Source organism: Fukomys damarensis, unplaced genomic scaffold, assembly GCF_012274545.1.
Source record: "Fukomys damarensis isolate Sample0158 unplaced genomic scaffold, DMR_v1.0_HiC HiC_scaffold_19, whole genome shotgun sequence".
In the NCBI taxonomy this organism is placed as follows: domain Eukaryota; kingdom Metazoa; phylum Chordata; class Mammalia; order Rodentia; family Bathyergidae; genus Fukomys; species Fukomys damarensis.
The window spans coordinates 50,199,576-50,214,963 of record NW_022900931.1 but is presented as its reverse complement, the minus strand read 5'-3'; the positions used below and the strand labels follow the sequence as shown (position 1 = coordinate 50,214,963).

At 37.5% G+C, this 15,388-nt stretch overlaps 1 protein-coding gene across 1 annotated transcript in view; it reads right to left on the bottom strand.

Moving 5' to 3' along the window:
- Window positions 1-12,544: 12,544 nt before the first annotated feature.
- Fcrl1 (Fc receptor like 1) overlaps window positions 12,545-15,388 on the bottom strand; it is a 13,873-nt gene continuing 11,029 nt past the window's right edge. Inside the window, exons 8-11 of the mRNA XM_010641023.3 lie at window positions 15,139-15,221; window positions 14,864-14,935; window positions 14,194-14,225; window positions 12,545-13,292 (exon numbers count right to left, since the gene is read on the bottom strand). Coding sequence (XP_010639325.1) covers window positions 13,221-13,292; window positions 14,194-14,225; window positions 14,864-14,935; window positions 15,139-15,221 — 259 coding nt within the window. The 3' untranslated portion in view covers window positions 12,545-13,220. The remainder of the gene's footprint in view (window positions 13,293-14,193; window positions 14,226-14,863; window positions 14,936-15,138; window positions 15,222-15,388) is intronic.

Genomic DNA, 15,388 nt, shown 5'->3' with positions numbered 1-15,388 from the left:
GTAATATAATTTAAAGTGAATATCAAGATGTGTAAGAAAAGACAAAGGACTCCTATACAAATTTTTAAAGGGAAGTTAAAGCAGTGTTCAACATGTAAATTGACATTTCTGCTCCCTTGGGAGGTGCGAAGGAGGAAGTTTTGCACTAGATAATTTTTATGGGCTTAGAGTTTAAGGTCTGTGTAGAACTTTGAGCCTGCAAAAGCCAGAAACTTGAAACTAAAGCACCTGCATAAGGTCTAGATTCTCAAAAGACATTTACTAAATGAGTGGATGGTGGAGAGAAAAATCTACCAACCAGAACAGACAGATCAAGGCAACTTTTCTCTTGAATGAGCTCTGAGAAAATAGAAAGTTTCCCCCAGAAAATGGGAAAAACCCCAGAACTGTACCGAATTCAAAAGCGTGCTCTGGGAAACCCCAAATAAGGAATTACTATAAAAATTGGTCCTGGGTCACTGATAGTCTCAGGTCTTAGAACACACAAATATGAAACAGTTTTTGAAGTACACGGTCAGAAGATAAAGCAAGAGTACATACATCAGCAAGATAGTAGACTGATATGCATCAGCTGTCATCCCCACCCACCAATAAAAGAAATTTTATAGTTTGAATGGGCTGTCCCTTCCAAAACCGATGTTGTGCTATGGAACACTGGAACACACTATCTCAAAATTTGCCTGTTTGGGATAGAATTATTTTGAGCTGGTTATTCTTGGAAATAGCAGCTACCTAATGCACTAAAAGTAAAGTAGAAGTTCCATTTGTATGAGAAACTTGCCTCTGTAAAAGAAATCTCCGCTTGTAAGAATACTTTCTGTCTTTACAAGGAAGATAAGGGTCCAAATTACTAAAAATTTTTAACAAACAGAAAATATCTTAAATTTGTGTAACAAAATTTACCTTTGTTTAAGGTGATTTTCCTGGCTGCCTCCCATGTAACCTTCCCCACACCTTTTCTTTCTGTGTCTCAGGCGTTTTCAGTGTAATATTAGAGGTCCCAGCCAGTATAATTAAGCATGAAAAAGAAATCAAAGGCATTCAAATAGGAAAAGAAGAAGCAAAATTGTTTCCACTAGAAAGTGACATGGTCTTATATTTGGAAGACCATAGGAGCTCCACCAAAAGCAACCTGTAAGACAATACATAATAAATAAATTCCATAAAGTAGACAGATATGAATCAGCCCGTGATGAACTTGTCTAAAAAGGAATTTTTAAAAACTGTTTTAGAAAACCCTGTTTTATAAGCTTAAGTGATCAATGGCAGAAGATGACAAGAGGCCAAAGAAAAAGGAAAGTGAGTACAGTATTGCACAAAATGCCATTAACTGGAGACTTATGGACAGAAGTATATCTTGGGTGGCAGCAAGACAGAAGGAAGATATTTAAATGCTAAATTAGACGAAGGAAACCTGTGACCGACTAGAAATGTACCTGGGCCTTCTCAAAGACAATATTTCAACTATCAGTAGAGACAGTCTAGGCATCAGTGTCCATTATGAAATGTTTAACTTTTAATAACTTTGTTTGTATCATAGGATTTCGGATGCATATCAGAGTAAACTGGAGGGGAGACTGATGGGCAAAACCAAAACGACTGTAGTCCCTACAGAAACAATCCCATACCATGAAAAATAAAATACTTGGAACTAAATTTACCAAGGAGATGAAAGATCTGTATGTTGAAAGCTGAAAACATTGTCGAAAGAAACTAAGGTAAATACAAATACATGAAAAGATATACTATATTAATGGATTAGAAGAATTACTATTGTAAGAATGTTTGCACTACCCAAAGTGATTTACAGATTCAATACAAGACCTCCCAAAATTCCAATGAAAATTTTCACAGAAATAAAGAAAATCCTAAAAGTCATATGGAACCACAAAATACCCTGCACAGTCAAAGCAATTTTAGCAAAGCAATTCTGCTAGAATTCAATTTTTTGAACTTGGCTTGGTAAAATTTGTTTCTAAACAAAAAGAACAAAGCTCAAAGCAACACACTACCTGATTTCAAAATATACTACAGTTACAGTAATCAAACTAGAGCAGTAATAGCATAAAAGCAATCATACAAACTAACAGAACAGAGTCCAGAAATAATTTCATAGATTTTCTGCCAATTGATCACTTATAAAAGCTCCAAGAACTCAATAAGGAAAAGGCAGGGTCTTCAAAAACTCACTTTGGTAAAGCTGTATATTTGCATTAAAGAAACCCTGTAGTCAGTTCCCGGTACCCACCTGCCCATAGGATGCAGGCCGGAGAAAAAGAAGACACTAGGAGACAGAAATGAGAGAGAGGAAGCGGAGGGCCAGGACAACCAATGCAGCCGACAAAGGCACTGGACAGACTCAGTCCTTTTATTGGCAATCAGTTGGGGTAAAGGCAAGGTGTGGTTTCCATGGCAATTTTAATGTAAACAAGGCTCATAAAGGACAAGACAAAGTATTGGAACAGAATAGACAAAATGTATGATTGTAATTAGAGCACTGTCCTTCTGGTCTGAAGGTTTTAGCTGAGGAAACAAAATGTGGCTGCGAATTACTCTGACCTCTGCACGTAGGCTTCTGTAAACAAGACTCACTACAGACTCACTTCTGTAAACAAGCCAGTTGTGGGATTCACTCTTCACAGACTGCTCTGGGATAATCAATATCACAGTCCTTTATCCTAAATCACATAGAAGTCTCAAATATTAAGACCTGTGATTATAAAATTAGTGGAGGAAAATCTCTTCATATTGGTGTTGGAAATGATTTTTTATGTGTCTCCAAAATCTTGGGCAACAAAGCCAACAATAGACAAATGAGATTATATCAAATTAAAAAGCTTCAGCATGGCTAAAAAAACAGTTAAGAGAACAGAGACAACAAAGTGAAGTGGAAAAAATATTTGCAAATCATGTGTCTAATGCCAACATGTATAAGGAATTCAACTCAACAGCAATAAAACAAGCAATCTGACAAAACAAGGATAAAGAACTTGATAGATATCTCTCAACAGAAGAGACATAAATGGCCAACACGAGTATTAAACAGATGTATTGAATATTCAGATCACATCATCAAGGAAATGCAAATTAAAATCACAAGGAGAGATCATTCACACCTTTTAGGATGGTTATTTTCTGGTAGGTGAAACATAATAAATGTTATGAGAATATGCAGAAAAAGGAAGCCTTCTATAGTACTGATGGAAATGCCCATTGATACACCCATTATGAAAACCAAAAGGAAAATTCCTGCAAAAGTTAAATACAAAACTACCAATATGCAGTAATCCTACTACTAAATGTTTTTCCAAAGGAGATGAAATTGGTATATCAAACATTGTCGTGTTCATTCTTCACAACCATCAATGGAGAGCACGGATAAAAATGAAATATAACTGTACGCAACACGATAATATTCAGCCTAAAAAAGAGGGAAACTCTGTCGTTTGTGACACTATGTGGAAACCTACAGGACCTTAACTAAATAAAGTAAGCCGCACATAGAAAGACAAATAGCACAGAATCTCACCTATTTGTAAAACCTAAAAAACTCGAATCTATAGTAGAGAGTAGAATGGGGTGGCCAGGAGTAGGTCAGGAGGAAGAGTGGTGGAGATATTGGTCAGAAGGTACAAAGTTTCAGCTAAAAAGGGTAAATAAATGCTGGATCTTTATTGCATAGTATGTTCACTGTAGTTAATAATAATGTAGTGTGTACTTGAATATTACTGAGATAGTAGATCTTAAACATTTCTCCACAAAAATATTTAAGTATGTAAGATACTGTATACAGTAACAAGCTCAATTTGATCATATCACAATGTATGCCTGTATCAAATGTCATATTGTACACCGTAAAATATGTTTTTATTTGTTAGTTATATCTTAACTTCTTAAAAATTTCTTAACATATTAGTATATGTGTGCAGTACATAATAATTACATTCGCTGTGGTGCATTTATACCTAACGCATCCTCATCTCTTGGTTCTTCCCTTTGTTGGGCAGATTTTTAACTTTATCTAATCCCATTTGTTGATTATTGATGTTATTTTTTTGAGCAATTAATGTTCTGTTCAGAAATTCCTCTCCTGTGCTTATGTCTTCAGGAATTTTATCTATTTTATCTTTTTACAGATAGTTTCTGTTTTCATATTTAATATTTTGATTTAATTTTTTTACATGGTGAGAGTATGGGTTTAGATTCAGTCTTCTGCCTGTATTTAACCAGTATTTCCAGCATCATTTGGTAAAGAGGCTGTCTTTTCTCCAGTGTACCCATTTGACCCTTGGTCGAAGATTAGATGGCCATATTGCCTGGGGTTGTTTTCGTGTCCTCTATCCTGTTCTGCTAACCATAATTTCTGTTTTTGTGCCAGCACCATATTTTTTATCCCTATAACTTGTAACATAATTTGAAGTCTGGGACTGTGATGCCTCCCCCTTTGCTGTTGTTGCTCAAGATTGATTTTGCTATTCTGTGTCTCATCTGGTTGTTCATGAATTTTAGGGCACTTTTCTCTAGTTCTGTGAGGAGTGCGGCTGGTATTTTGATTGGGGTTTCATTCAATCTACATATAAGTTTTAGCAGTGTGATCACATCTACAATATTAGTTTTGCCTACCAAGGACAGGGGAAGTCTCCAATTTCTGCTGTCCTTTGATATACTCTCAGAGTACTGTAGTTTTGGTTATAGAAGTCTTTCACTTTCTTAGTTGGGTTAATTCCTAATTATTTCATTTAACTTGGTACTATTGTGAATGGTATTGTTTCCTGATTTCTCTTTCTCAGTGAGTTCATTATTAGTGTACAGAAACACCATTTATTATTGATTTTGAATCCTGCCACCTTTACGATTTTGATTATTGATTCTAGCAGTTTTTTTGGTGGGATGTTTTAGGTCTTCTCTGTAAAGGAGCATGCCGTCTGTGAATACAAATAGTTAGACTTCTTTTTTCTGTACATATCCTTTTTGTTTCTTTCTCTTGCCTGACTGGTCTAACTAAAATTTCAAGAACTGTATTGACTAGTAGTGGTGATAGTGCTTACCTTTGTCTTTTCCCTGATCTTAGAGGGATTGCATTTGATTCTTTCCTATTTATCACAATGTTGGCCATTTGTTTGTCATAAATACCTTTTGTCAAATTAAGATATGGTCTTTCTATACCTATTTTCTTCAGGGTTTCTATAGTGAAGGGGGTTAGATATTGTCAAAGGCTTCTTCTCCATCTGTTGAGATGATCATGTGATTTTGTACTTGCTTCTGTTTATTGATGTGTGTATACTTAACCATCCTTATATCCCTGGAACAAAAGCTATTTGTTCATGATGTAAGATTTTTTAATGATTTGCTGTGCTCTGTTTGCCAGTATCTTGTTGTGAATTTCTGTGCTTATGTTCACTGAAGAAACTGGTCTGTAGTTCTCCTTTTCAGTTGAGTATTTGCCTCATTCAGGAATAAAGTAATGCTGGCTTCTAGGAATGAGTTTGATAGTCCTCATTCCCTTTTGATTCTTTGGAAGAATTTTAGGAGTATTGGCATTGGATCGTCCCTTGTAGAATTCAGTGGACTCCATCTGGTCCTAGGCTTTTCTTAGTCAAGTCACTGCTTTCTCTAGCTAGTCTTACGGCCTGAGGATTTGTGAGCTGCCCAACAACCCATTCCAGAGGGCCCTCTCTCTGTACACCTCTCTGTGGCAACAGTCCCAACTGAAGCATATCTCTGCTTCAGAGGCACTGGCAGATGAGGAAAGCAAACAGATCATAGAGTTTGGTGCTGGATTAGATGGCAGAGCAAAGGGGCCAAGCAGTGCACTGTATTTAATGCTAGCATTTTCAGGCCCAGTCCTCTCCAAAAACTATATGTGACCTGCCTGACTTTATGCCATAGAGAATGGAACCACTACGTCCATTCCAGCCTGAACTCAAAACTACTTAACCTTTGCAGGGGATTGATATCTAGCCTGAGTCCTCTCCATGACTCTGTTATGGCTGTCTTCCATTCCATCACTGTGATGGGTGACCCTCAGAAACCCTGAAGTGCAATTGTTGTGTAGCTTCTGATGCCCTGAGCAGCTCACTCTTAAACAGTTAACCCCTTTCCAACATGGTTTCTGATTAGTCATCCTCAAATATGGTGGGCAATGGATTTCTTCCCTCAACTCTAGCCTACAATAAGGAAGGAGTCATTGTACTTTCAAAAACCCCATGCTGTTTCTGCAGTTTACAATAACCATGGGCTTTTCTTGGGGCTAGCACTGCTGGCCCACTCCACTGTTTCTCCCTGGGGCTGCCAGTTCTCTCCAGGATAACTGTGTTTGCAGGGCTACCACACACACGTGCGCGCGCACACACACACACCCTCCTCAGGAACTAGTTTTAGAATTCCAGACTACTTCCATCTTTTTCCTGATTATCTTCAATTTTTCCAGTTTCTTTGTGATTCAGTTTTCCTGTTGGCTCTTCTTTAATTCCTGGTGCTTTTCTTCCTTCTCTCTTCACCAAGTTGTTTTCTAAGTGTCATGAGTACAGGCCCTGAAGAGACTTGTGTTATGATGCTGAGTCTTATACCGCTATCTTCCTTCCTGTTAGGTATACCTTTGAAATCTCAATAAACCTGGGGTAAAAAAGAGCCCAGCACTCATGAAATCACAAAACCTAACAAACCACCATGAACACAACTCAAGACAAGTTATAAATATCAGATTAAATACCTTAAACTTCAGCTAGTAGAGTTATCTAAAAATTATTTTTAAAAATAAGTACATTTCAAGTCGTTAAAATTTAAGCGTTAACGTATAATGCTAAAACACTATAAATACTAAAAAGGAAATTAGAAAGGAAGCAATAATTATTTTCAAATACTCAATGTGTTTCAGGCACTATTTAAAGCATTTTACACAAAAAGAAACGTATTTGATTATCAAAACAATTTAAAAGTTGTTTTAAAATATTTAAAAATATTTAAAATTTTATTTTTTAATTGAATTTATTGGTACATTCTAGGTATACAGTACAGTTCCATTCATTACTGGGATCTTGTACTTTTACATGACAGGCCTTAGTTCTCATTTCTTCCCCTTGTCCCTACCCTCCCTTCACCCCCTCCTCCCCTCCCTACCTACCAACACTTTACTTCCATTTTTACATTTTCTCACATTTTTCCCTTCCCCTTATTCCCCTTCCCCTACCCTTCCCACTGTCCCTACCTACTATACCTTTAGCCCTTTTCTTCCTATTTCACATTGCTAATTATCCCATTAGGATCTTGAGTACTATTTTAGTTCTTCACACCAGAGAAACTATTCAGTATTTACACATGTGTGACTTATTTATTTCACTTAGGAGTATATCCTCAATATGTATCCATTTTCCTATGAATAAATCTACTTTCTCATTCTTCATGGCTGAGTAGTATTCCATTTTGTAGAAAAACCACATCTTCTTTATCCAGTTTCCAACTGATGGGCAAATGGGCTGTTTCCAAGTTTTAGCTATTACAAACTGCCCCACTATAAACATAGGTGCGCATATGTCACTGTGATATGATTCTTTTAATTCTTTTGGAAAGATACCCAGCAGAGGGATGGCTAGGTCAAATGGAACCTCCAGTCCAAGCTCTTTGAGGTATCTCCATATTGATATCCATTGTGGTTGCACCAGTCTGCACTCCCACCAACAATGGAGAAGGGTTCTTTTCTCCCCACAACCCCGCCAACATTTGTTATTGTGTGATTTCTTGATAGCAGCCATTCTTTGTGGGGTGAGGTGAAATCTCAGTGTTGTTTTCATCTGCATCTCTCAAACGACCAGTGATGTGGAACATTTTTTCATATATTTACTTGCTGCTTTTACTTCTTTGTCTGAGAAATGTCTGTTCATTTCAGATGCCCATTTTTGAATGGGGTCTTTATATTTGGGGGGGGCTGTTTGTTTTGAGTTCTTCATATATTCTAGATAATATTCCTTCATCTGAGGAACAGCTGGTAAAAGGTTTTGCCCAAATTGTAGGTTGTCTCTTAGTTCTGTTGATGGTTTCTTTTGCAGTGCAGAAGCTTTCTAATAAGATGAGGTCCCACTTGTTGATTCTTTCTGCTAATTTCCTTGCTACTGAGGATTTGTTCATAAAGTCTTTTCCTATGCCAATGTCTTCCACAGTTCTGCCTAACTTCCAGCAAGTTTAGTATTTCTGTTTTAATATTTAGATCTTTAATCCACTTGGATTTTAATTTAGTGCATGGTGAGAGACAAGGGTCTAGTTTTAATCTTTGGCAGGTTGAGATCCAGTTTTTCCAACACCATTTAGTAAAGAGGCTATCTTTCCTCCACTGAGGATGGTCAGCTCCTTTGTCAAAGATGAGGTAGCTGAGTACATCTGGATTTGTTTTTGTGTCTTCCAGTCTGTTCCACTGATCCTCAGGTCTGTTTCTTTACCAGTACCATGCTGTTTTAATCACAGTGGCTTGTAGTATAGTTTCAAATTGGGAATTGTTATACCCGCTGCCATGTGTCTCTTGCCTAGGATGGCTTTTACTATTCTAGGTCTCTCATGGCGCCAAATGAATTTTTGGATGCTTCTTTCTAGTTCTGTGAAGTGTAGTGTTGGAATTTCAATTGGCATTGCATTGAATCTGTATAGCAGTTTTGGTAGTATGGCCATTTGCACTACATTGATTCTTCCTACCCAGGATCAGGGGATGTCTTTCCATTTTCTTATATCCTCTTCAATCTCTTTTTTCAGAGTGCCGTAGTTTTCATTGTAGAGGTCTTTTGCTTCTTTTGTTAGGTTGATTCCTAGATACTTCATTTTTTTGGATGCTATTGTGAAAGGAATTTTTTCCCTAATTTCTCTCTCAGTGAGTCTGTTATTTGTGTACAAGAAGGCTATTGATTTTTGGGTGTTGACCTTGTATCCTGCTACTCTGTTAAAAGTGTCAATTAAGTCTAGAAGTCTTTTGATAGAGCTTTTTGGGTCTTCAATGTAGACTATCATATCATCAGCAAATGATGACAGTTTAACTTCCTCCTTTCCTATCTTTATTGCTTTAATTTCTTTTGAAAATATTTAAATCTAACTGCTGTCCCAATTAAAAGTCAAACACAAAGGTTAATTATTTGACTGGACCCCCAAGGCTAGTAGCTGATGATGATGCCAAAATATAAATCAAGACAATCCTTTAAAAAGCATGCTTTTAATTATTTTGCTAATAAAGTGGCTAGCAAGAACAAAATGTAATCATTTAAATAGAAAAGAAATAGGTTTTGCAATAAAATAGACACAGCTGAGTAGAATGTAGAGATAGCCTAAACGATTACATAGAATACAAAAAGGGTGATAAAGAATTGAAAATTTTGGAATACTAATCAAGAATTAAGGAGCTATAATAATAAGGCTAGTAAATTTCTAATATTAATTTCCAAAGAATATAATTAAAACAGCATCAAGTCAACATCATAAGCAAGAAATAAATATTTTTAAACTTGAAAAAAAATGAATCCTAAGAATAGCTATTAATCTCAAAAAACAAAGTAAATTCACATATATACATGTCATAGCAAAACTGTAACACAAAAAGAAAGTGTTAAAAGCAACCAGAAAGAAAAGACAGATTAAGTACACAGGAACAAGTTAAATATAAAGATTTCTCAAAGTCAGCGATAGAATAAACTATGGCAACTGTGTGATTAATATTAAAATTGTTGGTCACAAAATTAAGATGTCAATCCTCAATTTTACTTTTGAACTTTTAGACCAATATGGTCATATACCCTATCAAATAGTACTAAAAAGTTCAGTTCCATTAGGAATGGAATTAATGAATAAATAAGGGTAGAATATAAGAAGCCACAGGTTTAATGTAAGTACTAAAGTGAACAGATGGTTATACAAAGAGGTTTGAGCTTCTGGTCATTTGATACTCATCCTCTGAGCCCTCCTATCTCCACCCTGAGCTCTCAATTCATATATGTATGGCAGATAAAACGTAAAATATTAAAGGCATGTTTGCTAATTTTAAAAGATAAGAATTTTCTCATGGGCCAGAGGCAGAAATTCAAAAAGGAAAATGCAGCTGAAGGAAAAAAGAAAGCAAAGATAGAAGGTGGAAAATATAGTTCCAGAATTAGTACTATACACGATATGCATGAGAAACCACTGAGGTTAATGAGGTTGAAGTACTTTATGCAAGAAGATGTATGGCAGGAAGGTCTGTAATAGTAAAGAGTCCAAACCCAGATTTATGTTTAATTTGAGTAAGATAAGGCAGTATGAAAATTAAACAGGAAAGAACAATTTAATAAATAATGGTGGAAAAATGATGTCTATTTTAAAAATAAGGTTTGATCCTTATCAAAGAATAAACACATAAATATAAGAGCAAAACCAATAAAATGAACCTTATCTCACACCAAATGTGTACATCAAAATAGTCAGTGAATATAAGAAAAATGAAACATTATCAAAAATATCAGAGAATTTTTTTGTAAGATGGCAATTGTGGCCTGACAGACGATACCAGAAAAAAAGGAAAGTCATATGTCAAGATGGGAAAAAATGTGTTCAGCTACACAAAAAAAGTAATCCTCCAGGGGTGGATTAATTAATGGTGAACCTGGAATGCCCAGCTGAACTGAATTAACGTGGTTGGGCATGGCAGACCCATCTGAGAATTGCTGCCAATGGCATAAAAAGAGAAGTGGAGGGGAAGATCACGGGCTGTTGATTTTCTAGGAAAAGCTTGCTGTGGTTGGTTTTCCTGATTCAAACTTGGCCTTTCTCCTCAGATGAGGAGCTCAGGTCCTCACTGTCACTGGGAATGGCTTCTGCTCTTCTCAGGGGAGCTCTGATTCTCACCATGAGCATCACTTCCTGCTTCCGGTGAAGATCCCTCAGCCTGGTAGCACAAATCCTTCACCGCACCAGTGCAGGTTTTCTGGCTTCCACCACTGGCCTCCAGCCCTTCCCACTGCAGATTCTCAATATGGACAAGCATGAGATATTGCTATGGGCTCTAGGCCACTGGGTGGACATTGCCTTGGACTCTGGACTTTCAGCTGGACTTGTGTGGAACATCACTGTGGAACAAGGTCTTTGGCTGGCTTCTTCGGGTCTCCATTGTGTAGCTAATGTCTTGCACTTCCCTGCATTTGACTTTTTGGGTGACTGTTATAAAATAATCCTATAAATTCTATGCCTGTACTAAGTCTATTCTCCTTGCAAATCCTGACCACAACACCTCCTTATTTCAAAATTTATTATCAACAGAAAATGAAGTAAAAGATTAGGTGAAAACATTTGCATCATACACAATGAAGAAATTGCTATGAGGCATAGTATTCACTAGTTATTTTGAGATGGGCAGAAATAGGGGTGTCGGTATGAGGAAACTTTCTCAACTGATGAGCATATTCCATATGATAGGGGTTTTCATTTCTGAGATGCATGCATCTCTCAGACTGGGCACACAGTGTGTGGATTTCAGTATATGTAGGTTATGCCTCTATATTTAGCTATCATGATACCTATATGAGAAAAACAAACACAGGAAATTGGCAGAGGCCAGACACAACAAGCTTTTATTAGAATTACTAATAACAATTCATGGACAGATAGTTAACTGTACTGGTAATTTTGTAAATTATACCTTTCCTCTACAAATTGTCTCATTCACTATTGATGAATATGTACATTGGTAGAGCCTTATCTAGGAGAAAGTTAAGCGTATTTGACAAAAATATTTAATATGCATAACATACAATGTAGTAACCCCAGACTTACAGATACATCCTTCAGGCAATCTAGGAGCTGTACATAAATGCTTGTTCAAGGACGTTTCCTGGAGAGTATCTTTTAATATAAATTTTTTGGGAACCAGTTTAATGTCTGTCAGTGGGGAAAAGGATTAAAACATAATATGATGGCAATTAATGTCCCTGGATTATACACATAAAATTATTAAAAGCATCGATTTTGTTTTATATATATTTACCACAATAAAATGTATGTTTTATCTGCACAATGGATTACTATGCAGACTCTTGAAATAGTATGATAGATGTATATGTAGATTTAAAATATTTTACTTTATTAAATAGGTATACTTTTAAATATATAAGTATTTACATGTATGTATAATCATACAAAAAATACAAAAATTCCATTGTGAGACATGCTAAGTTGCATCAATGATTACCACTTGTTTTGGGGTTTTTTGTGTGTTTGTTTTCTTAGGTTTTGGGGGGGTTGGTACCAAGGATCAAACTTAGAACCTTGCACTTGTGAAGCAGGCACAGTGCCACTGAGCTAAATGCCCAGCCCTAATGATAACCATCTGTGTTAGCTTACAGAAAAAAACTTTAACTTTGTACCTAATATAGCACTAAATTGTTTCAACTTATAAAACTGAGACTGTGATCAATTTAAAATTAGAATACAGACTTTAAATCATATTACCTTATTTACAAAAAGTCTGAGAATAAAAGAAATGTTGCATTCATAAGGCTTCTAGAGGCTGCAACAATATACAGAATTTAGGATGTGGGGGAATTTATAAAGATTTTTATAAATATAGAGGTGTTTAGTTTGGCCTGTGCAGACAAAATCAGCCAGTAAAACAGTCTAACCACAATCATTTGTCTTTGTAACTATATTTTAATTCTAATTTTGTAGCAGCAACTCAAAATAGACTAAATCAAATTTTTTAGGGGGAAACAGCATGATTCAGGTAAGAGTCAGGGCAGGGAGTGGCCTGTTCAGTGTGCACAGGAAACACTTATGGATATAGAGCTCTCTCTCTCTCTCTCTCTCTCTCTCTCTCTCTCTCTCTCTCTCTCTCCGAAATAATCCTGCAAAGTCACTATAATCCTGCATTTATGCACACTGAGCCTCACTGTCCCTCTACTCCAAGACTTTAGTTTATTTTATTCCAGTTTCCTTTTATGAAAAGAAGTTCAACCTGTTCCCAAAAGAGCCAGCAGGACTCAGGTTCTGGCAGCAAAGTCCTCCCATCCCTTGGTCTAGGTTGGTCTGAGTTGGTTCTCCAGGGCATTCTTTTTGGAGCTTGTGACACTTCACTTCACAGTAGATGAAGGAATCATTTCAAGGAGAAAAGCACCTGGGTGAAGGGTACTGGGAAGCACATTCGCGCCATCTCTGGGAAGATTGTGTTGGGTCGGAGGCTCAAGGTCATGGATGGTTTGCAAAACCCAAAATCTTTAGTAACTTCACACAGCATCTTCATAGTCCACATCTGTGATGTCTGCCTTTCTCAGCCTGGAATAGATGTCTGAGGAGACCTGGAATCAAAAGTAATGGATAGGACCAAAGCAGAAGACAAGGAGAGCGCGCCCTCCACCTACCCTCTGCCAGTTAGCCTAGTTATGGCACACCCTGCAAAGAAGAGCCTCTTGGAAAGGTTTGTGGCTTTCCACCAGCATTTCCAGGGGGTCTACCATCCACTGGAGGTCACAGAGGTGCTCCTGATGGCTGCAAACTGACCTAACAGGGCCTCTCTTTTTTTTAATGGGCCATAGTTAGACAGTCCCAAGGGCTGTCATTTTTTAAGGATGTAACAGTTTATAAACTAAATTTAGCAAGTCACTGGAATTTCCCCAGGACCTGAATTCTATCCAGAGATATCTGCCTGCTACACCATATTAGACAAGACTATAAATCACGTACTATCACTGTATATATGCACAGAGTTGGAATCCCTGCAATTTCTCAGAATGTATTTTTGAGTCATTGGCAATATCTTGAGTTTTTCAAAGTTTACACATTATGAATTTTTCATAACACAGATCATTATTAATTTAGCTTTGTTCAATATTAATGTAGTTTGCTGTGGATTGCTATGTTAACATTGCAACATTAAGTGATGGATCTATGGTTCAGTGGTATTTTGTGATAAAGATTTTCAAATAAGCAGAACTTTTAAACTAGGTATACACTGTGATTGAAATACAAATCATCTATACGTCCACTGCTCAAGCAAAGGTACATGTAAACCTCCCAAATCCCCTTGTAGAGTAGTTTCTTATTGTTATGATTAAATCTTTTTACCTCCATTGTAAGATAAGGGACCCTGAGATTTTTTTTTCTTTTCCTTCATGATTATAATTTCAGAAACTTGAGAAGCAACCCTTAGAGAAAGCAGAGAGAATGCACGGGGGGAAGAATAATGGGGGCCGTGCTCACCTCATTCTCCGTATGGGTCCCCACACGTTCACCTGAGGAGCAAAACGTAAGCGTTGTGAGATTCCACTGAGAACGAACAGCCTTTCATTAAACTCCTGTTCGTACAAGCTTCTTCTGTCCCTATTTCCCATGGGTTGATTTCCAACATTAGAACCTGTGTTGCTTTGCCATCACAAATAGGATTGCTTTAGAATTCAGGGGGAAAACATCAGTAGCCTGGAGTGAAACGGTAAGCAGCCATCTCCCCTCATTCTCCCCTCTCTTCTCCCAGCATAGACAACACCTTTTTAATCTCTTGATTTTTCTGGGCCTGCCATGTGCAAGGCAACAACAGCAGCAACTAGGCAGCTGTGATGGGAAACCATAGGAGTCTGTAGGGTTACTCAAAAAGGGCAAGCAGAAACCACCATCTCTATGGCTCCCATCTGCCTGCGACTGGAGCACAAAGTCAGTCGAGGTGGCCTTAGCACTGAGCTATACGTAAGGCCATGAGGCACTTTCAGACTAAAGATCAGTCTTCAAGGAGGCACAGAGATGCTGGCAGCACCTCCAAAAACAGAAGCAGCTGCTTTGAGTAGCAATGCCAGATAGCCATGCACAGCCACTGACTGTTCTCTTGGATCCAGGAAAGGCAAAAGTCAGAGACAGATTTATGCCACCCATGTCTCACCTGCTACCTGTTCCTGCTCCTGCTGGTTGTGGTACACCAGTGAATAAACCTTATCGCCACTTACAACAGACACTGCAAGAGAAAAAGGAGACATCATGACACAGTCCCCTCTTCCTGTCATTCCATATCCACCACCTATCATAACCATGGAGACAGATGAACCATTCCTGGGTAGAGGAAGTTGAGGCACAGTAGGATCGAGTTTGGCCAGAAGATGTCAGCCCACTGCCCAGCTCATTGTACTCACTCTGCCCTGGGTCACGGGGAAGACTCACCATTTTCATAAAAAGTCTGTAGCTGCATTGAATCAGGTGAGTTGCAGTAGTTAGATTGTTGGGGCACAGAGCTGGCAGGGATCCTGCAAATATGGAAGCAGATCATGTCTATCTAGAATAGCATCTGGGTGACCCAGATAGAGCCATGTGAGATTGTAAAACAGTTGCGAGAAACTTGTTAGAAAGGGTTCTGGGCAGAATTTCAATTCATAGCACAGCTGTGTAGTAGAAGCTATGGCTATATATATAT